We start from the raw sequence: 26,752 nt of genomic DNA, 5'->3' as shown, positions 1-26,752 counted from the left end.
AGTGGGAAAGCTGAAATTCCTGGGAGGTTATTAGACTTAGCCAAGGTCTCCAAGCTACAGATCTGGGCTCAGAACTGCCATCTTTTTTCTCTCAGGGCACTGCTGTCCTCTACGCCTTGTTGCCCCTGGGGAGGCCGTCTTGCTAGGCATGGCATGTACAGGGGTAGGCACAACTCTCTGGCCTCCGGGGAGATGTGCCTGGTTCTAGAACCTCAATGCCTCTCTCCTGGCCTCTCACATCAACCCAACATCCTCTGCCTGGGACCCCACGCCGCTAATCCAGCCATGCCCACTCTCTCCCCATGCCCCTCACTGCTCTACAGAACAGGCCCAGGAGAGTGAAGCCTCTCTCTAGCCCTGGGATGGTAGCAATAAATTTCCATTTAGCTGTGACAAATGGCTGCTGCTCCTCTCCCTGTCTCAAAGTCCTAGGACATGGCGCATTCTTGAATTCATTTGTATATTTATTCATTCATCCAACATCTTGAGCCTCTGCTATGTGCCCAGCATGCATCCTGCTCATCGATTTCTCCTCCTTGAATTTTCATCCCCTTTCCTCTCCACGCATCTAAACCCTGCTTACCTGGAGTCCTGTCTCGCCCTCTTCAAATCCTTGACACATTGTAATGAGCGGAGTAGTGAAGAACCATGGTGTCCAAGTCCACTTACAGCATCACTTTTCTCAGCCTCGGTTGACCCATCTTTAAAATGGTGATGTAATGATCGCCAGCAACAAAAATGTTGGCACAACCTAAGCATCAAGATACCAGAATAGGGTAAGTTTTTCTAGGAAGGCACTTTGTAAATTGCTATGCAAATGTGAGGGATGAGTTGACTGACTCCAGCTCACCTGGAGCTCTCTCTCCTCCAAACCCCTGTCTCTGCACACCCAACACCACACCCTCGGCTTTTCTCAACTTCAGTCTTTGCTGGCCTCCTCTCCCGCACTAGAGTGCAAGCAGTGAGAGGGGTGGAGACACGTCGTGCTTTTCCCATCCCCCACGGTGCCTAGGGAAGTGCTGGGCACTTAGGACACGCTATCCGAGTTTGTTCATGGAGATCCCGAGTGGAAGCTCAGTGTCCAGGGAGTGTTTGCCCAGCCTCGCAGAAGCAGAGGCAGAAGAACTCACACTCTGACCCTGGCCAACAACTGCCCAGAGCTGATCCCTGCAGGGCTGGCAGAGCGATGGGCAGCCCAGCTCTTCATGCCCCAGACCTCAGGCTACCCGGTCCCAGAGCTGCCACCACACCTTGGAAATAAGAAGCACCAGCCCGTGGATTGATCTGGGATGTAGCTTATTTTTCTAGTAATTGCTAGAGTCCCTGCTGCCTTTGCCAGCCTAGCTAAAGCCTTCCTCTAGCCCTGGGATTGCAGCAATAAATTTCCATTTAGCCGTGACAAATGACTGCTGCTTCCCTCTCTCCGCCTGGTCCCACCTCCTTGTTCTGAAGTGTCCCCCTCAGAGGTAGCTTGAGGGCCTTTACTTTATGTGACACGGGCAGATTCTGGCATTTCCAGTTTCCCAAAGCTGGCATCACTCCTGGCTGGCTGACTGTGATCCCAGGGGAAGAGAGGCTGGGTGGGAGAAAGGCCAAGAGAAGAGAAAGGCAGGCCTGGGTAGCAATGGGGGCCCGCCTTCCCCAGGTGAAGTCCTCAGAGAAAAGTTGAATAATAAGAGGCTGATGGGGAGAGGGAGGGCGGAGGGGAAAGGAGGGAGAGGCAAAAGACGTTTGTTAGCTGCACTGATTCAAGGGGAAGGAGAAGTAATTAAGCAATTCCCCTCCCCCCCTCAAGGAAGAGGCTCCGGCTCCTGCCTTCCTTCCTTGGCAGGAAGCAGAAATTATTTCTTAGCCGGTGGCACTGCCTTACTCCATCTGAGCTAGGGTTCATGAGGGGTGGGGTGCTGAGGAATGGGACTCCAGTGTCAATGCTCAGCAATTCCTACTAATGGAGGGGAACAACGTGGCACCAGGGGCAATGGCCCAGCGTGGATGACCCCCTCATTGTCTCTCTCGACTTGGGAATTTATATGCTCGGCTCAATTAGGCCACACAGCAAAACATGGCCTAACATAATGTGGCCTAACATAAAAGCCTCCGTTCCCTGCGCACAAGCCATGAGACAGGGGGGTTGGGCGGGCGGGCAGAAGAGTGCAGGGGCAGGGAGAAGCCCACCTAGGCTGGAGAGGTGTACATCTCCACAGTGAGTGACCTTCGTCCTCAGAGTCAAAGCCAATTGCAACCATATTCAGAGGGGAGGAAGCTGGCACTGGTGTTGGCCTGCTATGCGTGGTGCTCCCGTTTGACTACCCAATACTGTCTGTACCCCAGTCTGCCAGGCACAGACGTCGGGGACAAGGAAGGTGCAGTCCCGCCAGGAACCCCTCAGTCTAGATGGGGAGACAAAGTGTCAACAGGTCATCCCCACACGCCACGATAAGGGCTAAGGCTGGGGGGTGTCCAAGGACGCGGTGGGGAGTGGGCGGGTGAGCGTTTCTGGACGGTCTCCCAGAGACCGAGCCCAGGTGGTGGAGCCCAGGCTTAGACCCGACTCCATTAGTCTGGTTCAGTGGTCGGCAAACTCATTAGTCAACAGAGCCAAATATCAACAGTACAACGATTGAAATTTCTTTTGAAAGCCAAATTTTTTTAACTTCTTCTAACGCCACTTCTTCAAAATAGACTCACCCAGGCCGTGGTATTTTGTGGAAGAGCCCCACTCAAGGGGCCAAAGAGCCGCATGTGGCTCACGAGCCGCAGTTTGCCGACCACGGGTCTGGTTGGTTGAAAAGGTGCTCCAGGCCTGTGGCTCCAAATCCTCCAGCCCAAGCCTCCTCCGCCAGGTCACGCAGTTCCCAGGCTGCACTGTCTCCCCTCCCACCTCCTTCTGCAGATCTAGCAGAGGAAAAAGAGGCCTTGGACTCAGGCCCCACCGGCTGGAACGAGGCGCACTGTAGGCACTTGTTGGGGCGGGATCCTAATTAGAGCCCTCCTCACAGATCTCCACTTTGGGACCTTGCCCTGCCAACTCGTTACCATGTTTCTGGCAGGTACAAGGCCACCCTTAAAAGCATTCTCTTTCAAAGCACTCTGTAAGATATATAGTCTCAGACTAGCGAACAAATCCAGGCTGGGGAGACAAGATGGCCCAGCTGTCCCTGGGCTGCCCCTGCTCTTAAGAGAAGTAGGAGGAGGGCTCCTCTAGCCTCTCTCCTCCCACGTGCTTCTCTCCTTCTTGGCCAGGGACCTCCACTTCCCTTTCAACCAAGGACTTAGTAGCAGCCGATTCAAAGAGTAAGAGCAGATCTTTTCTCTGTAGGAAGTATTTCACAGAGAACTGAAAATCGCTTACTCCCAAAGGGGCTGAAGGAGTTGGGAGGTCACAATTTATTCTGACTTTCCAAAAAAAGAATGCCCGCTGTCCCTTTTCCTGTCACGTGACTCCAACTCCTGCCTCCCAGGTAAGCACGGCACCTGTATGGTCTCATGAAAATTCCAGGAAAGCTTTGCCTTGGCTCCGCTCCCTCTCCATGGCAACGGACCTGAAGGCAGCCGCGGTTGTCTGGGACGGAGACCCCTTCTCCCCTCTCACCTCAGCAGTGTCCCTTTCTGCTCTGATTTCTGCCCCCTCCCTGACTTCCGGACCTGAGGCCAGCGGCAAGTCTCCATCTTCTCAGTCGAAGCACATCGTTCGACTGTTCCCTCCACCATACTCACCACCCCCCCCCCCCACCACCACCACCACCACCACCACACACACACACACACACACACACACACACACACACACACACACACACACACACCAGGGACCCCAGAAGGCAGCCCAACAAATTAATCAGATGTAGTCAACTTCAGCAAAGTTTACTAGTAAGTAAGTAGCCCTGAGCAAACTGGCAGTCCCTTCCCCACCAACAGCTACAGCCAAAGGTGCCAGTGGCTGCGTCCACCAGCTCAGAAACAGGGCTTTCCCACAGCTGGTACCTCACACATATTCACACAATCTTGCCTTGACTTGAGCGGGGGCTGTGTAAGGAAAGGGGGCATGCTGAGTGTGGCCAGTGTGGGCACAGCCCTGGTTCGGAGTAGGGATAGGCTGACCCATACAACTGAGGGTTCCTTAACCCCATTTATTCTACTCCTCAGCTAAAAACAATTTAAGATAGCAGCCAAGCCCGTGTGGCTCAGAGGCTGAGCATCAACCTATGAACAGGGAGGTCATGGCTCAATTCTTGGTCAGGGCACATGCCCACGTTGCGAGCTCAATCCCCAGTTGAGTTGGGGGGGGGGGTGCAGGAGGCAGCCAATTAATGATTCTCTCTCTCATCTTTGATGTTTCTATCTCTCTCTCCACCCTTCCTCTCTGAAATCAATAAAAATGCATTTTTAAAAATTTTAAAATAGCAGCCAAGTTCTAAAGTTGAGATCCAAGTGCTAGGAGCTGGGGAGCATTACAAGGTCTCCCCTCCCTTAACACTCACTTTCCCTAAGAATTGAAGCATCCAAGGGGCCTGAGACAGCATCAAGGCCAAGCCCCTGGGGCCCGAAGGTAGAAGTAACTTCACCAGGTCAAAGTCAGTTTGAACCTAAGGCAGACCCCCAGGTCACCTGGCTCCCAGAATCAGGTTTTCACACCAGCACATAGCATTGTTTCTGCCAAAATCCGGTGCCCCTGGGAGGAAAAGAAAGGCAAAGACTGACAGATGCGGACATTTACATGAGAGACAGAAGAGCTCTTTGGGGACCCAGCCCCACGCTATATTGCAGAAATCGATCACAAAGCATTTGTTGATCAGCTATAATGTGCTTAACTGAGTCTCAAGGCACCATAGAGAGTGAGGCAGAGAATAAAATAGGGACACATCTAATTCAGTGTCTGGTCCAGAGTCACAGCATAGTTGCTCATTAAACATTTGTGGCATTGCACTGTCTTGCATTGAGCCATGATAAGAATTACCAATATTTAGTGAGCGTTTACTGTGTGCAGGGGAACCTGTTCTAAGCTCCTTCCATGCATTTATTTCATTTGATCCTCAACACAACTTTAGAAGTAAGTACTTCTACCTACCACCTTTCAGATAAACTGAAGTGCAGAGAGATTAAGTCCAAGGTCATCTAACTGGTTAAGTGGCAATAGAATTGTGCCATTCAACCACTAGATTATAGAAGACATGAGATACCCATATTCTACGTCCACCTGTGGCACTTGTCAGCTGCATGACTTGAGGTTCTTCGGCAAGTTACTTAGCCTCTCTGAACTCATTTTAAAAATGGGTAGAATTCTGCCTACTTCACGCTGCTGCGGAGGATTAATCAGATCTCGCCCAGCAGAGCCCCAAGCACTCCCTCTCCTCACTGTGTAACTAACACCCACAGGAAACCCAAGATGAACACTGCCTGCCTCCTCTCCCTCACTGGTATATCTGCCTTGTGAGGCTGTAGGGAGAACAGGCTAAGTTCAGACAAAAGTGCTCTTAGAAGAGAGTGTGGCACAAAGTTTGCTTAGCAAATGTCAGCTATTACCATGACTACTGCCACCATACCATCGCCAGTAGAACTGGTTATAGAAACTCCCTATAACTGGACTTGAGAAAAATGGGCTGGCAGGTTGAAGACTTTTTGGGGGTGCAGGCTGGGCCGTGAAGGGGGGCTAAGGTTTATAGGGGCACTGAGAAGAGACAGATGCACAGGAGCCAGCGAAGCAGGATGCCAGCCTCCTAAGGCGCTTCCCCCTCGAGCTCTGGGCAGTGGGATAGGAACAAAGTCTTTCTCAGTGGCCTGGGCTTGGGACCAGCAGCCCTGGCAGGTGACTGGTTCTCCTGAGAAGTCATCAAATCCGCTGAGAACTAAAAGAGATGCTTTCTTCTGCCTCCCCCGAGTCCCAGCCAAGCCAGCCTCTGTTGCTGGCTAGACATGGGGCTTGTGTGCTGTTTACAGAGCTGCCTTCTTATTCCTGAACTTGGGAGTATTTCCTGAGCATTATATTCCAGCATCGGGCTGCTGTGTGTGATCTCAAGCAAAGGAAGGAGAGCGCGCTTTGTAATGCTCTGCAGAAAGCAGGGCCTGAATCATTTATGAGCGCGCATCACAGGCAGCCCAGAGCCAGTGTCAGGACAAGGGCTGCTTCCAGAAGGAAAACGTCTTTGGTGGAGGGTCCAGCTCTGCCCTCTCCCCGGCAATCACAGGATCACATGAACTGTCCCCTTATCGTTAAAGGACATTCTGGAGGCGGCTGCTCGCTGCGGTAGAGCAGAGCCAGGACAGGCAATTATCTTCCGGGATCAGAGAAAAGCGCTGTCCTGGCTGCCGGGCTTATTTGGCTTCAGCTTTGCTCTTGGTGGAATGTTCTGAAAATGACCTGTGACCCTCGGGGGCTGGCGGATGGGCCTGGGGAAGGCTGCTGGCAGGCGGGCTGCTTCAACAGAACAAACCCAGGTGGATTCGGGATCGCAGCCACTTTCCCAGCCTCGCCTTCAGCTGGGAGCATGTGGATGCAGTCAGACAGCTCTGGTGGTTCATTTTTTTTCTTGGAGCCACTGGCTCAACCCCTTCATTAGAAAGGTTAGAATCAGGAACAGAATGTTTTGTTTTAGAGTCGTGAATTACAATGCTGAAAGTGCAGGAGAAGAGAATAGGACCAGTATTATGAGCATCTGGGGGTCGGGCCTTCTCCCGGTTCAACCCACCCCTCCCTGTATTTCTCCCCAAACAACTTCAGAGGCGTGCAAAACACTGAAAGGACTTGGTCATCTCCAGGCACCCTGGACTAACTGCCTACTTCTTGTGCACGCCCTTGGGGTCGCTGAGGCCCTGAGATGCAGATAGGGACAGAGCCACCCCAGTGCTGGTCTGGAACCGGGTCCATGTCTGCCCCAGCCCATAGCACCCTCCAAGCGACACTGCAACCCAAGCAGGACTGAGAAGCCTGGGGCCTGGACAGACCTACATCTGGGAAAATAGGCCCTGTTCCCTGTTCCTCTAGCTGCAGAGCTGCTGGGAAGTACCGGAGGTGATGCTGGTGATGGCTCCTGACACCCGGGAAGGCAAGGCCAGCACTCATGCTCTGGCTGTGTCACCTACAAACTATGGGACCTGGACTCCTGTCACCTTGCTATCACTTTCCTCTTCCTGGGCGTGAAGGAATTGATCACTCCTGGGATCGCCCCAGTGCTGGGATCCTGGGCTAGCCCCAATCTCGTGCCCAAAGACTCCTGGGCCTGGGTGGCCTTTGGCCGAGACCTGCAGGGTTGGGGAGAGAGGGAGCAGCAGGGGGATCTGTCCAGCCTGCCCCGGGAAAGCTGTCCCCACCCCCAGGAGGAGCCAGGTGCCAGCAGCTGGGCAGGACAGTGACCCACACATCCTCCCAATTCAGGCCCAGCAGTCTCGCCAGCTGGGAATCAGACATCCCAGCAGCAAGAACTCCCTTGGCTTTCCCTCCAGCTCAGGGGTCAGCCTCGGGGAACAGTCAGTGCCATCCTCGCCTCACCTGGTTGCTGCTTTTCCCCTAGAAGAGAAGATGCTCCCCTCCTCTCTACTTTTTTAGGCTTGGAACTCCCTCCCAAAAACATCTGCATGTACCTGAGTCCTGGCAAGGTCCAGTGAGGTCTCAGGCAGGCAAGGGGAGTGGGAGGGAGGGGTGAGCATTCCAGGGGTGAGAGGAGCAGGAGCACAGAGCCCTGGGTTGGGGTAGAGAGCACAGGTCCCAGGTAAGTCCTGCAGGATGTACTGGGGATGCAGAGATACGAGGCCAAGAGGGCTCACAGCAGGCACAGGATGCTGATGCGGCGGCAGGTGGGAGTCCGGCAGGAAGAGGAGGCTTCGACAAGATGATTTTTTAGAAGAAAGCCGAGCGATACGTGAAAACTCTATCCCAGGAGCTAGAATTAAATGGCCATCAGCCAGCTCACCCCCCTGGGGACCTCAGCTTGTCCTCTGAGGCCAGCAAGGCAGGGGCCTGAGTCCTCAGGATGCCTGGCCACGGACAGCAGGTCCAGAGAGTTTCGGGGCCAAGGAGCCTAGGTCCTCGGCAAATGGAGGGAGGAGAGGGGAAGCTTTGGGGAAACATCTACTCGCTTCCCCTTTCTACACCTGCGTGTCCTCCCGTCAATAAGGGATTAAACTTGGTCGTGCTTAAAGCTCCTTCCAGCTCTGACAGGGCGGGATTCTACAGTTATTTTATTTAAATAATAATTCATTAATATTGGAACAATAAAACAATTGAGAGGAGAAGAGGAAGGTGAGAGAGAAAGGCTGAAGGAAGAAGAGCAGGCCAGCACAGGACAGGAAGCACGTTTCATGGCAGCCGAGCTCTGGCGAGAGGACAGAACCTTCGGAGCTGGTGCCCTTTAAGAATAATTAAGCTATCAAGGCCTGGAACTTCTCTGCCACTCCAGCCAGGCCACCACGGCCCCTGTGAGCTGGAGCCCTCTGCCTTTCAGCATAGAGACTGCTCTGAAGGCCCCGGCCGCCCCAGACCCCGCCCCAGAGAGCGGACCCTCCGCCTCATCGTATTGTCCACACACAGAAGGCTGAGAGGTGCCTGGGCCTGTGTCCAAAGCCGGAGTCTGCGGCTCATGGCTGAGTGGGGCAGGGCCAGCCCAGGCGGGAGGATTAATGACAGTGATTGAATATTTTATAAGTGGACTATTGTATATTTTCCAAAACCAAATGGAATGTCATTTTTTTTTTCCAAGAGAGATGGGGGACGTCACTGTCTTCGTTTCCCATTCAAACCACATACTCCCTGGCAAGCGAGATTAATGGGACTGGGAGTTTCCAGGGGAGAGAAAGGGAGAAACAAGATCCTTCCTCACTCCCGCCTGTCCCTGCCAGCCTGGCCCACATCGCTGCCTCCCTCATCACCCAGTACTCCAACCCACTGTCCCCTGGACCACTCCAGCAGTCGACTGGGGATCGCCCCTTTCCTGACCCCTGTGTCTACACGGAGATCAAACCACAAGGTCACCTAATCCATCCCTCTATTGCCAAGAAACGCAGAGCACCAGACATGGAAACTTCTCCCAGATCCCTTCCTGTTCCTAGTCCAAGCTCTCACTTTCTTTAGGAATGCCTTCCTTAGGTCTAATTGAAGCCCATCTTGTAGATGAAGGTCAAGTCCTCCAAATGTTGACTTTTGTGGAGAGTGAACATAACAGGTCTCCCCCCTCGGGGCAGAAGCTCTGCCTGGTTTTGATAGGAAAGTCTGTGGGATTGACGTGCTTCCGAAACTTTGGACCTAGCACTGCCTCCTAAGCCACCCTCTCTACGCATTACTGGCCTGTGCAAATGGAACTATCTGGCGCTAGAATGGCGCGAGGCCCCTTCCTTTCTCAATACCCAGTCCATGCTCCAAGGCCACCCACATGCTCCGCTACTTTGCATCTGCCCTGCAATCTTTCATGGCAGTTGACTTTTCATCTCCAAATCCCTGTTCAAATTAAACACAAACCCACACACTCTGTCCCATTTTCCTCTGAAATAAATCATAAGCCCATGCCAGAAACGACTCAGGGTGTTCTCTGGAATTTGTAAACAGCATTAAAGTCTTGTGGGAAATGTCACAGAGCGTTGGTCTGAATTTATTAAGTAATTTCTCAGCTTAAAATATATCTTTGCAGCCTGATGTCGGACAGCGTTTGCCTCTAATGGAATTTTATCCACTTGTGATCGCTGAGCACACTCCCATCCCGCAGAGTAGATCCCCATGCCCGTCCCGCCGCCTCTCCAGGCAGGGAGATTTCACACACACCAGCCATGCCCTTGCTTCTCAGAAGAGAAGGTCCAGAATGCTGGGGTCTAGGACCGCCTGGCGGTTCTGTATTTCTGAGGGTGCATGTACCCCCATTACACTGCACATATGGGGAGGTAGCTGAACTTACAAACAAGCTAGTAACAGCCAACTCCAGCCACACCAGTGGCAGACCAGGGAATGGCCCAAGGAAGGAACTTTAGGCCCCCCAAATCTCCCTCAGCCCCTAAGATACCCCAAACACACATACTCCTGCAAACCAGAACTGACTGTACAAAACAGCTTCAAGACAAGTCCCCCGGCCTGCTTCCACACGGGCTCGTCTCCCGTATCCCTGCTCTGAGGATGCAGGGACACATCTGGCCTCAAGAGGTTGCATTTCTGGAATTGAAGGTAAAGGTGCCCACCCAGCCTTCCCAAGAGACCCAGGAGCCCCTCTTCCATGAGCTCGGCCAGCAGCTCCCATGGGGTGAGTGAGGAATCGGACAAAGGGAGTTGAAGGTCTTAGGAAAAACTGAAGCCATATCTCCAGGGTGTAAGCTTTAGTGAGGCGCAATTAACAAATAAAGTTGAAATATATTTCAAGTGTCCAACATAATAATTTGCTATATTATATGTTGTAAAAGGATTCCCACCATCAGGTTAAGTAACATATCTGCCACCTCCCCTAGTTACCTCTTTTCCTTTTTGGTGAAAAATCTTAAGATCTACTCTCGGCAAATTTCAAGTGTACACTGTAGTATTATTAATTGTAGTCACCATGTGGTACACAAGATCCTCAAAACTTACCCATCTTATAACCGAAGTGTGTGCCTTTTGGCCAACCTCTCCCTGTTTCCCCACCCCTCAGCCCCTGGCAAACACCATCCTACTCTCTGTTTTTTTAAGTTCAACTTTTTAAGTAGAAACTAGTTTTAAAAGCCAATCCCTAAAGAGAAGTAAAAGCAAGGGTTGATCGAAATAATTACAAAAATGTAGAAACACTGGTAAAGAACAAGACATCTGAGACAAAATGAATTCAAACCCATTGGGCCAGATTTAGAAGCCAAGAGCAGAATTTGAAATTTCCTATTGGAAATGCTGTCCTGTCTGGAACACATGTTCTATTTGAGTACATCCCATCTCTATTCTAAGAACACACCTACAAAGGAGATGTACTTGCAGGTACACATGCTAAAGAAGGCTTTATCTGGTGTTCCTTCCCATCAGGACTTGGGACAGTACCCAACCTTCTGTTTGACAACATTGCCTTAAACAAGTCACAGTTCATTGTATGATTTTTTTGCACATCACATTTTAATTTGGGAAGACATGGGAGACATCCTGGTTTCTTCCGGAGATTTGTAAATCAGTCTAAACCAGCCGTGGGCAAACTATGGCCCGCGGGCCGGATCCGGCCCGTTTGGCTGTTCTATCCAGCCCGCGGAGCTGAAAGAGCGGAGGGTTCTCTTGCTTTCCCCTCCGCTCCTTTACTGTGAATTTATATTAGTTCACACAAACACTCCATCCATGCTTTTGTTCCAGCCCTCCGGTCCAGTTTAAGAACCCATTGTGGCCCTCGAGTCAAAAAGTTTGCCCACCCCTGGTCTAAACTCACTGGAAATAGTGACAAACTCGTAGCAGGTTAGTTATGTGTATTCTAAACTCCTTTTCAGCTTCAGAGGACTGCTTTCTCATCTTTTCTTCTGCATCTAAGCGATATTTTTAGTCAGTTGGGAAATGGAATAATCCAAACCTTTATTTGTATTTATGCTTTGAATTTTTAAATAAGCGTAAAGAAATTATGAGACTATTTAAGATGTCTAATTCTGCTTCTTAAAGCCATAGAGAGGACTGTCCTACATGTCAAGACAAGAGCTCAGGTGGCAGGCGGAAGGCAAGACGAGTCCTAATAGCCAGAGCGAGGAAGCCTGACCCCGGAGTCAAAGTGTCTTCCTCAGGGTATGAAATCCCACAGTTAATGAGCAAAATGGAAACACTGCAGGGCTGGAAGACAGGTAGGAAGGTCAGATGCTAACAGGCCAGAGCTGAAAATAAACCTAGGGTTAATTATAAATGAGTTAAACCTACCCGCTCAAATTAAACAGCCAATTTTACATTTGATATTTATGAGTATTTTTGTTAGTTACAGCATTTGTGTGTGTGTGTGTGTGTGTGTGTGTGTGTGTGTGTGTGTCTATGTTCTCAGAACACATTCCATTTGTATTTTCTCAACATTTATTAGGAAACTTCTTTTTTAAAACTTTTTTTTTTAAGTTTTCATGTGATATTTCCCATCTGTAGGATTGGTTTGGTAAGTCATGCCCCTGGGAAGTTGTTCTCAAGTCTTGGTCTACATCAGAATCCCTGGGCCCAACCGGCATGGCTCAGTGGTTGATCTTCGACCTATGAACCAGGAGGTCATGGCTTGATTCCTGGTGAGAGCACATGCCCGGGTTGCAGGGTCAATCCCCGTGAAGAGGCAGCCGATCAATGATTCTCTCTCATTATTGACGTTTCTCTCCCTCTCCCTCTCCCTCTCCCTCTCCCTCCCTTCCTCTCTGAAATATCACACACACACTAGTGGCCCAGTGCACGGGGGGCAGGGAGGGAGTCCCTCAGCCCAGCCTGCACCTTCTCCAATCCAGGATCCCTGTGGGATTGAGCCTAAAACGGCAGTCAGACATCCCTCTCACAATCCGGGACCGCTGGCTCCTAACCACTCGCCTGCCTGTCTGCCTGATTGCCCCTAACTGCCCTCCTCTGCCAGCCTGATCACCCCTAAACGCCTCTGCCTCAGCCCTGCCACCATGGCTTTGTCCCGAAGATGTCTGGTCTAATGAGCATATTACCCAGAGAAAGAGAGAGAGAGAGAGAGAGAAACCTCTTTTAAAAGGGAGTATTTGGTATTAAGAAAAAAAGAATCCCTGGGAGACACTAGATAGTGTGGTTGGGCAGCTGCACCATCTACAAGCTGCTCGGTGAGTCTGAGGACCACGGATGCTGGAAAACCATCCCCCCCGAGAATGGCTCCCTTCCTACCACAGAAGTGATGTGAGTAACTGATACTTGATGCTGTAACTCTCCCACTTCTCTCCCTCCTTTGTGATTGAGGACCAATAAAATATGAGATCCGCATGACGAATAAGAACCTCTTGAGAAGTATTTCCTACCCTCAAGTTACTTATCTGGAGAGCCTAGTGGGAAGACAGAGTATGTCCATGGAGAGTCCATCACTAACACGAGGCAACCCAGGCTTGGAGGGAGGCTGGAGGATATCATACTTGGACACATAACTAGGTGGTCAGACAAATAAAAGCTAAGGCTGCAATGACCAGGCCCGGCTTTATTATAACGAGTCTTGAAGGGAACCCTGAAAGATGAGCAGCATATGCATGGACATATACTTGGAGGCATGTTACTATTTGAGGCTGCTGGGCAATGATCAGGGTTCCCCTCTTTGCAGTAGCAAGATGCTAATTGTTGCTGTTGGCTCTCACAGGCACCATCTAGTTAAAGTTCAAAGAAGAGGGATTTTTTTTTTTTAAGAGTCCATAAAATTTAGGAGCAACTTAATTTTTATTCATTGTGAATCAATGCAGAAACCAGAATAGACCTAACACATTGTTGATGAGTGTAGTTTTTGGACTCACGACACATTCTCAGCTGGAATCAGGAAGGTGATAAAACTAAAGTAAAAGAAGGTCTCAGGTCTCCAGTCCCATTTGTGGTTACAGTTCCGCCCTCACCATCTCGTGATGGGAGCATCTCCAGAAATAGGAAGCCAGCAACACCCAGCGTATTAGGTGTGGGGTAATTCAAATACATGGGGTCTGTAGGGGGTATTTGCAGCCCCACCCCTGGACCTGGGCAACCAGTGCCTATGCCTTGGCTCCACAGTTTAGATACCCCTAATGCCTCTTCCTCCTCCTGGTTCTGCCCTTCCCCAGGGGGTGAGGAGTCCACAGAGCTAAGAGACTTGTCCACCAAGAGTCTATGACCTCCCTTCAAGACAGCACTCTTGGTATCTAAGACACTGGAATTCCCTTCCCTGCACAGAACTCCTCTCCAAGTCCATCTTCCCAAGGGTGTATAGTGCCAGTAATGTGGACATACCTGGGCCTAAGAGGTGGCCAAAGGCATACTGTTGAAAGAGAGCATGGGCAGAGCTTGGACAAGTAGGCTAAACACTTGAGGCCCCTTAAGGGAGAGATGGAGGTGAAGAGAAAGAAGGTGGGTTAGGAGGACCTCAATTTCTACTCTTGCCTGAACCTTGAAAATATTAAGGGGAGACACCAAAGATTCCCAGCCTCTTGGGAATTGTGACATGCCATCACAACCACCTTCTTCGTGGCCCCTTTCTATTTCCTGTCCAACAGACAAATGTTGGGTGGCTATTTATTGCTCCTCATCTCACATTTCCATGGAGAGAGAGGCATTCCACTTTATTCCCTGGGAGGGAACACCAAAGATCTCTCCATTCTCTACTTCCTGCTAATTCTCTGGAAAAATGTGTCTAGTTGATAATGTTGGGAGAGGACTCTAAGTGTATAGGGCAGCCCTTCCTGAGCTTCTGAGACTCTCCTGCCTACGGCCATCTCTTTGTCCCGGCCCTGTGGCTGTTTGTAGATCCAATCTGGGGAGGAAGGAGGAGAAAGGCTGTATTTGGCCATCAACCTGGCTGCATTCTCCCTCCCAGCAGCAATCACAGACCCCTCTAGCGGCAGACTCAGTCGTCTTATGCACATGGAGACGCACAGGCAACTCCAGCAGGGCAGACCCTGCCATGAACCATTGATGGGTACTAGACAACAGGAAGTAACAAAGGAGAAGGAGAAAGGAAACTTCTTAGCAGTTTACGAGAGAAGACAACTAGAACAAGGGGTAAGGAAGAAACTTCACTGGGCAACCAGGAAGCCAGCAGTGGAAGGAAATCGCTTGGTCTGGAAAGAATATAGGAAAGGAAAATCGAAAGGGGCTGGGCATTAGGAAACCTGGCACTGGTGGGATTTAACGTGGGCCACAAGCAGCAGGAGAACATGTTCATGAGAACCTGAACGGACTGCAGGGGGCAGACAGCCTCCTGAGGGATGAGGAACTGGACTTCAGAAGAAGGGGCCGGTGATTCCAAGGATCAAGGTTGGCCACAGGGTATAAAAGTCTGTCTTATGAAGCTTGGTCACGCTGCATTTAATGCCTCCGCTGAGTGACAGTAATTTACCTGTTCTTATCCGTGTGTGCCTTGACACCTGACACCCCTCCCACTGTAAGCAAAAGAACTTCTGGACAGGACTGTGCTTTTGAACCACAGCCCCAGAGTTAACGTCTAAACACGAGGACACCTCTCCCAGGGCCTGTAGGTAGAGGCGATGAAAGTGGCCAGAGGGGACCGCCCGATACTGCCTGACCACCTGTGTGTGTGTTTGTTTTTTATTTCTCACCCGAGGATATGTTTTTAATGATTTTTTAGAAAGGAGAGAGGGAGAGAGGGGGAAAGAGGAAGAGAGAGAGAGAAACATCGATCAGCTGCCTCCCATACATGCCCCGACTGGAGAAGGAACCCAAAACCTAGATATGTGCCCTGACCAGGAATAGAATCCTCAACCTTTTGGTGTATGAGCCACTTGGCCAGGGCTGACACCCTGTGCTTTTCTGTATACGTTTATTTATCTAAATTAAAAATGATGGTTTGGGAGGGAAGGGTTGATTTATTTTGTTTTAGAATCAATCCCCTGCCCCCATTTGGGGTTAAATGAAGACAGCTTGGATATCATAAAACTAACACTGGAATTCAAACTAACACATTTGGGATGGTTTGTACCCAAGGCTGGAGAGATGAATTAATATGCAAAAGCATGGGAAATGTGAAAAATGGGGAACAAAGAGAAACAGTTAAAGACTGTCCTTGGAGAGGAGAAATTTTCAATTTCAATGGAAGCAGGAAGATTTTTTTTTTTTTTTCCAATGGAAGGGAGGACCGAAGGGCAGAAGGAAGGATGGAAGGAAAGAGGGAGGGAAATGATTAAGTAGGTAAACAGGGGAGCAAGGAAAAGGGGAAATAATGTCCTCTAAGTAAAAATATCCTCATCCACACAGAAACAAGGATGTCTTCTGCATTTCATTCAACCCCTTTATTGGCCGTTTTGTTTTAAAGAGCAGCAGGGAATGTCAAACAGCTGTTTTCACAGCTCCTGTCACTGTCAAAGCTGCCTGTGCAGCCTGACGGCTGGGCACACCCAGGCGGCAGCGCGGGTGGCCGGGCGCTCGGGAGCAGATGGGCCCAGTCTGCAGGCAGCGGCAGGAGATAGCGCCTGGCCCCCATCACGCTCCTGGGAGCCAGGAACCAGGACCCCTGGATATGCTGCTAGAGAGAGATAAGCAAACACTCAGAGGCAGCATTTCTCTTTCCTGATTTAAAATGTGAAAAGAAAAAAAACACACCTAGTTCCTGATTTTTTTTAAAAAAGAAAAGAAAAAAATCACCTCGGGATAATCTTCCCTCAGTGGGAACAGCACAAAAGCACGAAACTCAAACTCGGATGACATGGCCTTGGGCCCCAAGTCTCCCAGTTCTGAGCTGTGTGGCCTCAGGCAGGTTGTTTCACCCCTGAAAGCCTCAGTTTCCCCATTTACAAAATGGGATAATACGTCACCTGGTTCTCATAAGGATTAAGTAAGGGAAAAGCATAGCACACAGCCTAGAATATAGTAGGCACTCAGAAAATATGCTAAAACCTCATATTTTGTTAAAAACAAAAGCAAAGGAGAGAGAAAGGAGGGAAGGAGGGAGGGAAAAAGGGAGAAAGAGAGAGAGATAAGAGATAAAGAGAGATCTAGAGAGACACTGAGATGAGGATGAGGATGGAGGAAAGCCGTGTAGGTGAAGGTTTGGTTTCTGGCCCACATAGGAAAGGACGCCCACGCTCCCTCCTCGCCCCCCACTCCCTGCCAACAGTGAGGCCATTTGCAGGCATGAAGGTGGACCTATCTCCCCTCCCAAACAAGCCTCCAGCAGCCAGCTCTCAACCCGACCCAGTCCAGCAGACCCTCATCCCAGGAACGTGCCTCCTCAGCCACTGCACCACTTCGTGTGTGTCCGTGTGGGTGGGAGCGAGGACACAGTGGGGAGACAGCTAGGAAGGGGAAGAGACGAAAGTACTGGGTTATAAAGGGAGACAGCAGAGGTCAAAGGTGTGGTCAAGGTTGTGGTCAAAGGTCTAGGATTAGGGCCCTGTCCTCACAAGACCAGGGGCTCCTGCAGCTCATCAGCACCCTGGTCTTTGTCACGCTTATCCCAGAAGACAGATGCGTGTTTTCCGCGGGGCATGGGCGGCACCCAGTTTCGTCCTTTGTGCTGACCCTGTACTCGGCAGTCTGGAAGCAGGGCGCTGGCCCGGCCGCCCTCACTACCACCTTCTCTGGGGCCCGCCCTGAACACTCGCAGGGCCAAGTGCAAGAGCGTTCACTGTCATAAATCAAACTAACAAACTGTGAGATAAAATATACTCTCCTTGACAAATGTATCCTCACAGCCTGGAAAGTTTAATTTAGATTCCCAGGCTCCTTGGAGTTCTGCCCTGGCACAGGGAGCTATGGGGAGAGAGGACTTCTCGCCCCAGCCTGCCCCCCACATCTTCCCACCCTTGAGGGACCACACACACACATGTGGACATTCGGCCCACGTGTCCAAACTCTGCCCCACACCTCCCCATGAGACAGTCCAGTAAAGGATGTGCAGGGGAGATGCTTACAGACACGAGAAACCAGCTTGGGGCCACCTGGGCAAGAAATGCAAGTTCCCAGCACCTGTGTACAAAGGGGGGGGTCACGGGCCTTGGATAGGCATATCCTCTTGGCCCTATGGGGAAGGTCACAGGTGAAAGAGGCAGAGTGGGCCCCTCTAAAGTGCAGGGTCCAGAGCTTCCTGCAGAGCCCCACGGGCACCCTGACCACCAAACAGCACACCCACGGGCACCCCAGGCAGCACAGAGGGCATTCCCCTTGGATCTGCTATGCCTGGGCTCTCGCTCGCCCTATCCTTCCAGACACCGTCTTAGCTGCTCCAGCCAGAAACTGAGTCGCTCTGGCCCCAGGCCCTCTGGGAAGGATTGCGGGACAGAGAGAGGGAATCCAGGCGGGAGACTGAGGCAGGGTTAGCAGAGCCAGGACTGCCGAGGCAGTTCCCACGGTTAAGCAGGTTTAATGGAGCATTTTTGCTGTGCTTTTCAGTGTTGTGGCTCCTAATAGGCTCCCCTGGCGGGCCGCGCAGGGCCCACACTGCCTCCAAGCAGCTGCTGAGCGAGCGAGGGAGTGAGGGAGTGAGAGAGCGAGCAGCTCGTTTGCAGGCCACGTGCCTGTCGCCTTCTCAGGGAACCATCAAGGCACATCCTGGAACAGGCTCCCAAGGAGGCTCACAGTTGAGTGTAATTCATCAACTTCACAGCTGCTGCTTGGGAGGGAGGGGGCCTGAAAAGACAGCGCCTTCCGCAGGCCGAAGGGAGCAAGTGAGCCCAACAAGAGTGGCAGGGCTGCAGCGGGCCCCTGGCGTTGCCTCCAGCCTGTCAAAGGCCTGGCAGCTCCCCAGAGGTGGTCCGCCACTTGCCCAGACCTCTGCTGGCCCTGAGGGTGCTGGGAGGCTGGAAACTTGGGGAGAGAACCAGGCCTTTGGGTCAGGCGGACTGGATTCACACGCCCTGCATCATCCATTGTGTGATCCATGGCAAGTTACTTCAGCTCTCTAAGCCTCTATTTGCCCATCTGTAAAACGGAGGCAAAAGTAAATCTTACTCCTTGGCCTGATATTCAACTAGGGCTGTGCCCGTTTTGAAAATACTGAAGCATTTGGTAAAGCGCAGTGGCTCTCACAGTGTGGCGTCTAGACTTGCAGCAGCAGCAGCAGCAGCACTGGGAACTTGTTAGACATGCATGTTCTGGGCTCCACCCCAAACCCGCCAAATCAGGAACTCCAGAGGTGGGGCCAGTGATCCATGACTTTCAACTAGCCTTCCAGGTGATTCTAAAGTTTAAGAACCCCTGGTCAAGGCCCCCACCCACCCTCACCCCAGTGTGCCCCCCAACCTGTCTTCTAAAGTGGCTGAACCCTTCTGCATTCCCACCAGCAATGAGTGACAGCTCCTGTGGCTCCACACCCACGCCAGCACTTGGTGTTGGCAGTGCTTTGAATTTGGCCCTTCTGGCAGGTGTAGTGGTGCCCTGTAATCTGCACTCCCCTGACAACATATGACGTGGAGCATCTTCTCCTATGCTCATTTGCTTCTACGCCTTCTTTGGTGAGATGTCCATTCGGGTCTTCTACCAATTTTTTAAAATCAGGTGGTTTTCCCTTTGTTATGCTTTATGAGTTCTTTGAATGTTTCTAATAACTGTCCTTTTTCAGATGTGTCTTTTTGCAAATATTTTTCTCCCAGCCTGTGGCTTGTCTTCTCATTCTCTTGAGGTTGGCTGGTGGTTTCTGTTCAGTTTTGTTCTGTTTTAGTAATATAGAGAAATGGGGTAAAAATAGTAACTCTTTAGGAAAAGGTGAGTGTTACAAGAACTCCCAAATGCCCCACAGTTTAAGTTCTCCCGAGGTCCAGGCAGGCCAGATGGCTCTAACAAGGACCCTGGCTCCTGTCCCTATTTCCACATGTCTCCAAAGACAAAGCTCTGTCCTCGGATAAGGAATTCTCCAGCCAAACATCCCCAGAACAATTCTCCGCTTCAATGGACAAGTAATCAGTTTCTTAACCCTTTGGGGACCACTGACCTCTGCGAATCTGAACAAAGCTGCAGTTCTCCCCCAAGGACGATGCACAAACACATCAGCACACACTTTACATGCCAGCTCAGGTGTCCATTCTTTTAGAGGTTTATTGCCTTCACTGGCCTCACCCAGTCCCAGCCCTCCTCTGTGATCCACAAAGGCCCCCTGCTGGGCAGCGAGAAGGCCTCATGGGGCTGTGGGAGGTGCTCAGTGACCCCCATATTAAGAGACTCCACTGGAGAAGGCGAGAGAAGAAAGACCGGAGATGCTATCGGGGCATCAAGAAGCAAAGTACCAGCCATTTTCTTTTCAAAGTAAAACCCAAACTCACACTTCCTGCCTTCAAAGCCCCGTAGGCTCTCCCAGTGCCCTGCTTTGTTGAAATTGTGGGAAGAAATGAAGTAGTACCAGTGGCCAGAGCTTGGCGAGGTCACCCAGCCCTGGTCACACTGACCTCATGCAACCCAGAACCAAAGCAAATGAACTGTCCACGCACTGCCACTCTGGGTGACAGTCCTCCGCTAGCTGACGCAGGTCCACCCCCTGGGGCAGCACCTCCCTCTGCCCCATGAGGCCTTCTTGCTGCCCAGCAAGGGGCCTTTGTGGATCACAGAGGAGGGCTGGGACTGGGTGAGGCCAATGAAGGCAATGAACCTCTAAAAAAGTTGTCCTAGAGAGAATGATGAGACTATAAATAATTTGAAGTCTTTATAGCAGAAACTTGGTATGCCACTGAAAGCTTCCGGAAGACAGGACAGAAATCTGGAAGTCAGCCATGTGGCTTCAGGACGCAGTGCCCTTCCCTTCTCACTGAGACATTACAGAGGTGTCCACTTCTTCATGCCATGCACTGTGCTAAGTATTATAGATCAAACTGATAATGGCTAGCATTCATGACATGCTTCTTATACATGGGCATTGTTCTAAGGACTTTGCATATATTACCTCATTTAATCTCACAATAAGGTAGACACTTTATAGATGCCGATACTGAGAAATTAAGCAACTTGCTCATGGACACTCAGCTAGGAAGTGGTGGAACAGGATTTGAACCCAGACTGTGTGATCCCAGGCCATGCTCTTAACCACCACTGTATATCCTCAAACTACGGCCCGCGGGCCACATGCGGCCCGCTGAGGACATTTATCCGGCCCACTGGGTGCCGCTGCCTGTCCTGCTTAGCAGCCGACTCGTCCCGGGCCCGCAGTGCGCATAGGAATTTGTTCATAGTTTTTTTTTTAAACTATAGTCCGGCCCTCCAGCTGTCTGAGGGACAGTGAACTGGCCCCCTGTTTAAAAAGTTTGAGGACCCCTGGTATATGCCCTCTCAAGACAAAAACAGATACGCTCCCTGCTTCATGGACCTCACAGTCTAGTGCACAGTATGGCCCATGGGCCAAATCTGGTACACTGTTTTTACAAAAGAAGCTTTGTTGGAATACAACCAAATTTATTTGTTTACCTACTATGTCTGTTTTAACACAACAGTGGCAGAATTGAGTGGTGTGACAGAAACTATGGCCCTCAAAACGTAACATATTTGCTATATGGCCCTTTATAGAGAAAGCTTGCCAACTCCTGGTCTTTGGAATCATCTTGCCCTTCCCTGGGTCATTAGGAGGACACGTGGGTAATGGTAGGGACAATACTTTGAGCTCTTTGGTATAAGAAGTGACCAACACATCACATGGTCTTTGGAATCATCTTGCCCTTCCCTGGGTCATTAGGAGGACACGTGAGGTAATGGTAGGGACAATACTTTGAGCTCTTTGGTATAAGAAGTGACCAACACATCACAGCCAAAAGGATGATATAGGAACAGCCGGCTCCTAACTATCCCTCGGTCACTCAACATCCTAGGCCCAGAGGAGGCAGGTGGGGCACTGACTGGCAAGACCCATCGCTAGTTACAGGTAGAGGGTCTGTGTCAAAGGGGGAGATAGCTGGGGCCCAGGCACCGCAGGCAGTGGTGATGGTGAGCTCTGCCTTCCCCCGAGCAGTTGCTCACGGATCCATCTAACCTTTCAGTCCTTACTAAGTACCCACTGTGTGCCAGGCTCTGGGTGGGTGGGTGTGTGCTCACAGGGAGTCCAATTCTCATGTGCTGTGCTTTCATGTTCTCCAGGCTTTGCTGCCTTGCACGGCAAGCCGCCGTAGTCACGCCTTAGGAGGTGCACAAGAGGGGACTGAAGAAAGCTGCCCCCCTACTTTTCTCTCTTCCAGCTCTTTGCAATCTGCCCCACTCTACTGCAGAGCAACCTGCTCAGCAAATAGCACTGGATGTGGAAATGTATCTGTATAAAATAAGCCCCAAGTTCTTTCATTTCGCCTGGATTAAATGGCACTTAATGAAAAAAACATGAAGTAAAGAAGCTGTTGACACGAGTGCTTTGCAGATGCAAAAGGTTGGGTTAGCATGAGCCTCTGCATAAACAGAGGAGAAAGGTGAGAAAACATTTACATATCAGATACAAAATGTAGGCGAAATCCATACTTTTTCTGTATATCAGCATCATAAAGTTGAGTTTCCATCTAAGTTTCGTCATGAAAGGGGGCAGAACTTTCCTCTAACATTGAAGGGTTTAAGAGGTCTAGACCTGTTGACTCGTAACCATGAGACCATTAAAGTTCGCTCCAGGAGACAGCATGTTGAAATGTTTGCTGTAGAAAATTGTTCACTTAAAGTAGCTAACCTGTGTTTATCAAGGGATGAGTTTTCTCACCAGCCTTGCTATAATTAATACACCGATGGTGACCTCACTGGTCTTGTTATAATTCAACCAGTGAAAAAGACTCAGCGGAGCCTCTTAAAATTAGGAACATGACTAAAAGCATTCCTCCCCTAAAAAAAAAAATTAAAAAGTAAAATAAACAAGTGGTTCTAACAGATTAACTTCAAAACATCATGTAGAATCTCAATTTTCCACAACAGGAGAATCCTCTTGAAAGGAGGTTTAATGAGACTACACCTGAAGATTTTTCCCTCTGTACTGCCAACACGTGGGTACAATGTCAGGTTGCTAGGCTCAGCTACTCCTACTTCACCCCAAGTCTGCGGAAAACACAAAAAGTGCGTCTTCTCCACTTCTCCACGAGCCACTAGTCTTCCCTGGAGCTCAGCCCCACAGAAAGGCTCTGGGAGAGCTGGCGGGAGGCTGCAGGAGGCAGAGCCCAGGGAGGTCTCAGCTGTTCTCTGGCTCAGCCCAGGGCCTCCCTGAGCCAGGATTGCCACTGCAAACGCCATTGCTTTTTAATGCATGTTCTCCTCCCACTCAGGATCAGAGCAGTGGTGCTGGCTGCTGCTGAAAGCTTTTTGGGTTAGACACAAATATTAATAGAATGACAATTGGAACATAACAAATATAGCATTACTATGCCAGGCGTCTCTCAGGGGAGCTGGCTAGCTGGCCCCAGCAGAGCTGTCAGAAAAGCATGTGGCAGCATCCATCCCAGCCTCCCAGGTCAGGCACACCCGATTGGAAGGGATGACTTTTCTCCCGACCCAGCCTGCATGAAAGTCAAGAAGCAGATTCGTGCTGAAGGTATGGCTGTGTGGCTCCAGGAGGAGACTCAGAGTAAGGCTACATTTTGAAAGATCAATTGCTCAATTGAAAATAGTTGAAACCATCCTCAATTTCTAGGCTAAGCTGAGAATCAGCTAGGTACCAAAGATGCATCAAATCCTCATCGAACCCAGACACCGTGGGGCCAAACGCCACCCTCCCTCCCCACAATGAGAACACCCAACCCAAGATAAAAAAGCTCCAGAGAGGGAAACTTCTACCTCCCTCCCCTTTCTTTCCATGTTTGACTTTCTCAGCTTCTTCTTCCTCTCCCCTCCCTTCTTCCCCTTCCATCTCCCCAGTACCCACGGTGCCCCCTCCCCATTTCCTTTTTCTGGTGGCCTCTACCTGTTGACCTGAGCCTTCATATCCACACTCACTGAAAAGCATTTCTCCCAAACTCAGAAGAAAGACCTGCAAATCTGGGGGGCCGACACCACCAAGGGTCACTTTTCTCAGCCTCCCTGGGGGCGAGGACTATATCTCTACCCTGTTAAAAAGGCTGCAAGGTACAGTGTGAGGGACACAGGCTCTAAGTCAGAGAGACTCTAGGTTGAATCCCGGCTCTCACAGTTACTAGCTGTGTGATCCTGAGCAAGTTACTCCACCTCTCTGGGCCTCAGCTTCCTCATCTGTAAGACCGGGAATAATAACCCCTATCTCAGAGTGGCTGTAAAGATTCAGAGAGCATCTGGCCCATGACTGATGATCAACAGAGTGGGTCTATTCCTTTTTCTTCCCTCTCCTCTCCATAAGTCAGGAGTGTGACTCCCTGATTATCTGTGGCTTCCTTGGAGAAATAGCCCAGGATACTGTCAGGACCCATCCATATTCCACCTCACTCCCTGCCCAGATCATAGAACATCTTACAGGGTGTTCTGTCTTCAATCAGGCCTCTGCTAGGCCAGGTCAGAAGACCAAAGTTAAGAGTCAAGTGGGATCAGACTCCATGGGATCACATGGTAACCAAGGTCGCCCAGGGCCTGTGGACAACTGATGCAATTTCATCTCCCTTTTTCAGCCCTGGAGTACTTGGCCCTCGAGCAACTGATGCTCGGACAGCTGGCCCCAGTCCCCCAGGCCCCCAGGATGACCCTGTGCTGGGTGCTGCTGCCCAGAATCTATCCTGAGATGCGCTTGCTCCTCCAGTCATGAGAGTCCATCAGGGCTTCCCTTCCTGGAAGTACTCTCACCCCTGGCACTAGGCATGCACACCTCCATGCAGTCAGACCACTGGATATTTTCTAAGGGTCTGCCCTGGTCCCCTCTCCATCCTTGAGAAAATGCAGGGACTATAGAGCCTGCGAAAAATCCACAGCTGTGCATTCAGAAGGTTTTCAGAATAAAAGCGATGACAATGATCAGTACCATTAGAATAACACTTTGAAGTTTCTGCAAAACCTTTATCCATTTAAACGCTGTCAAAGTAAGCTAACTGCTATAACGAATGGTCCCAAAATTTCAGTGCCTTAGCAGGATGAAAGGATTTCTTCTTCTCATCACATTTCGATGCAGACAGGCAGAGAGGAGGGGAACTCTAGCCCATGTAGACACTGGGGACGCAGGCTATCTTCATCTTGTGGCATTGCCGTCCCCTAGAACCTCCAGGTCCTTCCCTGCCAGAGCCCAGACAGGGAAAGATAGAGCATGGAAGAGCCTGGGGGAGGTTTCTATGGGCCGGGCCTGGAAGTAAGGAACATCAATTCTACCTACATTCATAGGGCAGAACTCAGTTGCACAGCCCACCTAATTCCAAGGGGGGCCAGGTGCTCAGGGGGAAAGGAGACAGGAACTGGTAAACAGCACACTATCTTTGCCACAAAACCATGAGGCAAGAATTTTTTCCCCTAACGCATGAAACTAAGGCTCACAATGGCTGACATGCCCAATACCACTGTCAGTAAATAGAAGCAAGTCCCGAGCCCAAGCCTTCGAGCTCCAGTCCATTCTTTCTCTCATGGAGAATCTCTCCCTCCTATGGATGCATGTCGCTGAGCACGTTAGAGTCTTAAGGATGACTCAGGTTTTTCCATCTGTTTTTTGGCTCCCTAAAGCCAAAGCCTGCCCGCTATTTATCTTTGGGTCCCCCGTATCCAGTGCAAAGCCTCCGAGGAGCCCAATAAATCCTCGTTGAATGATTTATTGATGAACTGAGAGACTGGAAGTGGTGCCCACCAAAAAGCCGATGCCTCTAAACTTATTAAGGTCAGTGTTCTTTTTTTTTTTTTTTAATATATTTTATTGATATTTTACAGAGAGGAAGGGAGAGGGATAGAGAGCTAGAAACATCGATGAGAGAGAAACATCGATCAGCTGCCTCCTGCACACCTCCTACTGGGGATGTGCCCGCAACCAAGGTACATGCCCTTGACCGGAATCGAACCCGGGACCCTTCAGTCCACAGGCCGACGCTCTATCCACTAAGCCAAACCAGTTTCGGCAAGGTCAGTGTTCTTAATCTTTTCTTGGTTCCTTCATTTCAAAGTAAAATTTCTTTAAGAAAAAAAAAAATCCCATCTCTCCTGGTGGAACCACGGAGAGAAGGATTTGTCCATCCCTACGTGCAAGGGTAGTGGTGAGAACAAGATCAAGGGCCATTGCGAGGAGAGATGAAGACACTGTGTGAAGGACATTGTCAGGACTCATGCAAAAACTCTTAAAAGAACCTGAATCAAGAGTGTGCAACTAAGCCTCGGGCTATAGAAATTCTAAGGGTCATTCAACACACAGGCACCAGGAAACCAGTCTGAGAGTGAAAGCAAGCCAAAAACCAGACAGAAGATCCAGGAAGATCTGGCACCAACCTGCTAAGTGTCCCTGAAAATTCATCACAGGGAATGAATGCGGCCATCAACCCTGTGGGTTGACCCCAGGGTGTCCTAAGGGGGCACAGATAGAATGGGAGACCAGCTGCGCCTTTTTCTGCGATCTCCCACGAACTCTTTGAGCTGGTGCCCCAAAGGAAGCCACTTTACATGTCTCTCCCCTGCCAAACCAGAGACAGACCCAGGGACTTTGAGAGTTTGATGGATGGCCTGAGGAAGTTAAGAAGGACATGAGCACTATCTGGGCAAACAGGGGACGCACTAGTCCCCTGTAGTTAATTGACACAAATCTGTTCAGTTTGCAGGAATAAACATCTTCCTCACCAGAGAACTCCACAACACATTTAGCGAGCACTTTCTACACAGCAGACACAGTGGACAAGACAATGTATTAACGAGCGAGGCTACATTTTGGTAACCAACCCCTAGTGTTCAGGGATTGAAGACACAAGAGGCTGGCTTCTTCCTCGTGTGGCAGTCCAGGGGGGGATACGCAGGTTCCGGGGCTCAGGCTGGCAGCTTCCAGGGCAGCATCACCATGCCTTTAGGTCTTGTCATCGTCGGTAGCAAGTGGCAAAGGAGAAAGGAGACACTCTCTGGTCCGTGAGTGGCACATTCCAGCAAGAGAGATGGCCTCTCCTAACTGCAGAGAGGCCGCGAGGAGCAGGGAGCCAGTGCCCTCTCCAGAGGTCCTCACCCCCAGTCAGCTCCGCTGATTACACGCACGGTTGCCACATTCTGGTGGCGAGGTGCAGGCCAGCTCTCCAGGCTGGTCCCTGGGCTCAGCCCTCCCCCTCGCCACAGTTCCCAAAGCTCCTGCAAAGGTGGATTCATCACCCACCCCCAAACCACTCCCTTACTCCTTCAGCCAAC

General features: G+C 50.6%; 1 protein-coding gene across 1 annotated transcript in view; it reads right to left on the bottom strand.

The window, feature by feature from the left end:
* Window positions 1-652: 652 nt before the first annotated feature.
* ST7L (suppression of tumorigenicity 7 like) overlaps window positions 653-26,752 on the bottom strand; it is a 219,620-nt gene continuing 193,520 nt past the window's right edge. The window contains exon 15 of the mRNA XM_080648961.1: window positions 653-751. Within this exon, the coding sequence (XP_080505087.1) occupies window positions 704-751 (48 nt within the window). The 3' untranslated portion in view covers window positions 653-703. The remainder of the gene's footprint in view (window positions 752-26,752) is intronic.

This window comes from Plecotus auritus (genome assembly GCF_963455305.1).
Source record: "Plecotus auritus genome assembly, chromosome: 12".
In the NCBI taxonomy this organism is placed as follows: domain Eukaryota; kingdom Metazoa; phylum Chordata; class Mammalia; order Chiroptera; family Vespertilionidae; genus Plecotus; species Plecotus auritus.
This window is presented reverse-complemented; position numbering and strand designations above follow the sequence as displayed.